The 4,225-nt window shown below is 43.4% G+C and overlaps 1 protein-coding gene across 1 annotated transcript in view; it reads left to right on the forward strand.

The window, feature by feature from the left end:
* Positions 1-4,225, forward strand: part of qsox1 (quiescin Q6 sulfhydryl oxidase 1) — a 24,565-nt gene continuing 20,340 nt past the window's right edge. The window contains exons 1-4 of the mRNA XM_005945921.3: positions 1-517; positions 1,341-1,441; positions 3,242-3,290; positions 3,607-3,709. Coding sequence (XP_005945983.1) covers positions 232-517; positions 1,341-1,441; positions 3,242-3,290; positions 3,607-3,709 — 539 coding nt within the window. The 5' untranslated portion in view covers positions 1-231. The remainder of the gene's footprint in view (positions 518-1,340; positions 1,442-3,241; positions 3,291-3,606; positions 3,710-4,225) is intronic.

Below are 4,225 nucleotides of genomic sequence, written 5' to 3' on the forward strand. Positions count from 1 at the left end.
TTCTAGCGTGCGTTTAAAGTGACGACAAATGGGCGATCGTGCGGAGTTGCGCTGTTTGTATGGCACTTTGGGTTTGCACGGCAGGGGGAGGACCCACGAAGCCCGGTGGGCATAAAAAAGCAGAAGCAGAAAAAGTTGTGACAAGTTTTGTGACAGCGGAGTGAGTGTGTGCGCTCAGAGAGACGACTCGGAGCTCCATCAGCAGCAGCAGCAGCAGCTCGGAGGGGGAAGATGGCGCGGCGCTTCGGCCGTGCCACGTCTCGGTGTGAAGAAACACAAACACATCCCAGAAAGATGGCAACATCTGCGGTTTGGTTGTGCTTGTGCCTCCTTTTTCCGTCCGCGGAGGCCGGACTGTACACGGCTTCGGACCAGATCGTGTTGTTAACTCAGGAAAATGTGGTGTCTGTTTTGATCAACTCCACAGCTGCTATGATCGTGGAGTTTTACGCTTCGTGGTGCGGACACTGTGTCGCCTTTTCTCCGACGTACAAAGCCCTGGCCAGAGACATTAAAGGTGTGTACAGAGCAGCAGCAACATTTGAAAGCTTTCAGTCATTCTGACTCTCGTTGTGTCCACTTCCAGCTTTGCACAGCTGGTCTTGTTCGCTGCCTTAAAAAGAAGCTTCTGCTAAACATTTTAAGGATAAAAAAAAATCTATAATTTAGTCTTTTTAAATATTTCCCGAGCTTCATCTCTGCGCGGAAATGATGAGAACACCAAGCTGCACTTTCCATCTGTTAATTAGAGCATGAGATCTAATGGAAGTGTTTTTATTTTGCTCGCTGCTCTCACGTCCTCTCCAACTCAGAGCTGCTCCTGCAGCCGCTGCCAACGAAAATCTCACAGAAGCATCCGAGCAAATATAATTAGGATGATGGTTAAGGACGAAGTTTCTGATGATGGCTGGGGCCCAACACAGTCACAGGGTATTTCAGTCCAGTGCTTACACTCGCAGTCCACAGTGGCATCCATGGCTTGGCATGCTATCAAACGGCCTGCCTTGGAGGGATTAGGAATGCTCGCAATGTAATGATTTTACACTGGGAGCAGCACCGGATGAGCCTTGGACCTCTGTCGGGTGTGTGGACTGCCACGATCCTGCTCGTGAAGCAAAGTTTCTAAAATGAATATCAAAGGAAAATGCTGCTCACCTGTAGCAGCTGACAGTTTGCTTATAGCTAGAAGTTTTTATCCTAAAAGCCGTACCTTCTATATTGATTCATGGATCGAGACTAATTCGGGGCCCCATCCAGTGCTGATGGACTGTACACAGCAAAGTAGACTGTAAATAAATATTTACTGTGGGTCTGTCTCCCTCTGTTTGATGTCTGTTCAGAGTGGAAGCCGGCTGTGGATCTGGCAGCTGTAGACTGCGCTGATCAGGAGAACAGGGAGGTCTGCAAAACCTACAAAGTCCGAGGGTACCCCACAATAAAGGTCGTATGCTATATATGAACTGTCTGCATGGCTGTTTCTTCCTTTATGATGAGTGTTGTGTGGAAATTCACTCTTTCCACTAAAGCTGCTGATTATATGAAAAAGAGGCTGAATTAGGCATCCAAAAACAGTGGCTCACTGTCTTGTCACAGCAGGAAAGTCTCATGTTCGGACCCGCTGAGTGGCAGGATGTTTCTGTGTGGTTCGCTTGTTTCTACCCCCCTTTGCTCCTGCAGGTTTTCTCTGACTCCCATAGTTCCCTTGACTAAGCTTAGAGCTGTAGTTGGTCTCCAGGTGCTGCACCACAGCACGCTGACAATGAGTTAGAGTTAAGATCCTTACAGTGATCCACAAAGGAGAACATAAAGAAAGTAAACAACTTAGTTCTCCGAATAAATCAAATCACAATTATTCAGACATAAGAAATAAGAAAGTTGGAAAGAAATTGAAAAGGCAGTTTGTTGTTAACTCCTCAGTTTCACATGGTTGGGCATTGATATGGCTTTTATGTAACAGTTTGCATGTAGGGTGACCAAACCCCCCCTTAGATTTGAGCACACAGCATTTCTACCCCTCGTTCCCACCCCCTGTCCCACATACTGAGGCCATGTCCCACATTTAGATTTTGTTCTAGTTTTCAAAAGTAAACACTGTCAAATAGACTCTTTACCAAGTCTGGCTTTTATTCAGTAGCTACAACGAAAGCACGAGAGACCATCATCAGACTGTCACTGTTTCACTGAAGTCACAGGTGTGCATATTTCACTAGAAGAGGCTGGAAACTTTCACAGAGGAAAAAGACATGCTGTTAAAATAAAGGCTGACACAACCTACAACTGTTACTCAGTGTTTTTGTCTTTCCCCCTCTCTATTCTATTTTCAGTTTTGCACTGGGGAAATGATGACGTGTCAGTGTACGAGCGTACAAAAGCAGATGATTATCAGACACGGGGTAAAAAAAAAAAGTAGCACATGACTGTTAGAAAACTATCACAGAAAAAGCAAATTGTGTTATACAAACATACTCGTTGTCCTACATTCAGCTTGTTGGGATCTGCTCGCCATGTTTGCATTAATGAATCCTGTTTAGAAATGAGTCCAGCACATTCCCCCGTGCAGGGGTGGCACATGGAGATGGATCCCATGAAGGTCCATGCTTTTGCTTCTCAGCTCTTCCAGCAGTGATGCAAAGATTTGATCATATTCTGCAGATGGTGGTTAAACCTTTGCATAAGTAACGGTCCCATTTTTTTACTCTTTGAATCAAATACTGTTATATTCACGGGTCCTGTTCTAGATTTTAATACTGTTGTAATTATGCATATTTGTTTAAGGCAGTATGAAAACAGTGTGTATATAAAAACAAACAATACTTTGTGTAGTTTGTCCTTTAGTAGTCTCAACATCAAGGAGCCATTTTGAAAACGTTATTCTTGTATTAGCTGCAGTATCTCGTCAGTCTGCCACATGCAACATTTGCATGATCAGCAGCCACATCGCAGAAATTCAAACATCTGCACTCATACTTGATTAGTCAGCAGAGTGTGTTCAAGCTCACGCATCAAAAGCCAATAAAACAAAGAGCTCCTTCTGCTTTGAACTTGCACTGGAGCTTTAACATCTGCTACTCATTTTAACCAGGAAGAGGTCAAGAGGAGGGCTGCCCCCCCCCCCCCCCCATCAGATATTACAGAACATGACTTTGCTTCACTCGTAGCTGTGAGGCTCGTCTGATCACATCTCACTTCTCTCTCTCGTCTTTTCTTAACTGAGACCTCCCTCTTTGTTTTCTCTTCTCAGTTCTTCCATGCCTACTCCAAGCCTGATTATGAAGGACTGCCTTTTAGAGGTATTACACACAGAGAGGACACTCACCGAGCCTTCAGCTTGTTTTCTTGCAAACACCACCATAAGTTGTCTTGTGTAGTCATGGTGTTATTTCAATATGCTTAACCCTCAAGCTTCCTCCTTTGTTTCTAATTATTTTGTCTTGGTTTAGCTCAAACATACAACTATATCCACTGTGCATCATTTATTTCACCAACCTAAGAGTACAGTTACCTGTTTTGGACTCGTTTGTATTGATGTTTTGGTAAATATGGATTTGTGTCAGTTTAAGATCATCTGTAATAAAATATTTGCATTTTTGATTTATTTATTTTTAGAGTTTAGCCGTAATGTTCAAGACCTCCGTCACAAGATCTTAGACAAACTGGAAACCCACGGTGAACCCTGGCCCCCTGCCTGCCCCCCACTGGAGCCCACCAGGTAAACACACGAGCAGAAACACTAGTTTCTATAAACTTGTTTTTATCAGCAGTTTTACAGTTGCAGTCTTATCGTCTGTTCAATCATCACTCACGACTGAAGCCAGCTGATGTATCTGCAGTAACTCCTACACAGTTAGGGGTTCGAGGGTTCTCATCTAATATGATATTATGATGTCTCTGTGTTGCCTAGCAACCACCTACCAAGGGGCTTAAACGACCAGCTGAAGGAATTAATGCGCATATAGCAACTTATAAAAGATTCTTATAACTTTAATTTTACAACAATAACATCCACAAAATGTATTTCCACACGTCCCATACTTTTACAAGCATACAAAACATGTTTCCACAAAACAGGTTCTATTTCAATATAATTTTCGCTCTTCTTTTGCAGTTCCTGTTACCCTGCCTTCATAAAATAACTTGTGTTGAATTTGTTTCTGTCCTCTTACTCGATTGTGTATGCACCTAAAATTGAGCCTTTCCAGTATCTGTCATGTTCCCAGTGTATTAT

The sequence above is a fragment of the Haplochromis burtoni genome, unplaced genomic scaffold (genome assembly GCF_018398535.1).
Source record: "Haplochromis burtoni strain Fernald_Lab_line unplaced genomic scaffold, NCSU_Asbu1 Contig_466, whole genome shotgun sequence".
Taxonomy (NCBI): domain Eukaryota; kingdom Metazoa; phylum Chordata; class Actinopteri; order Cichliformes; family Cichlidae; genus Haplochromis; species Haplochromis burtoni.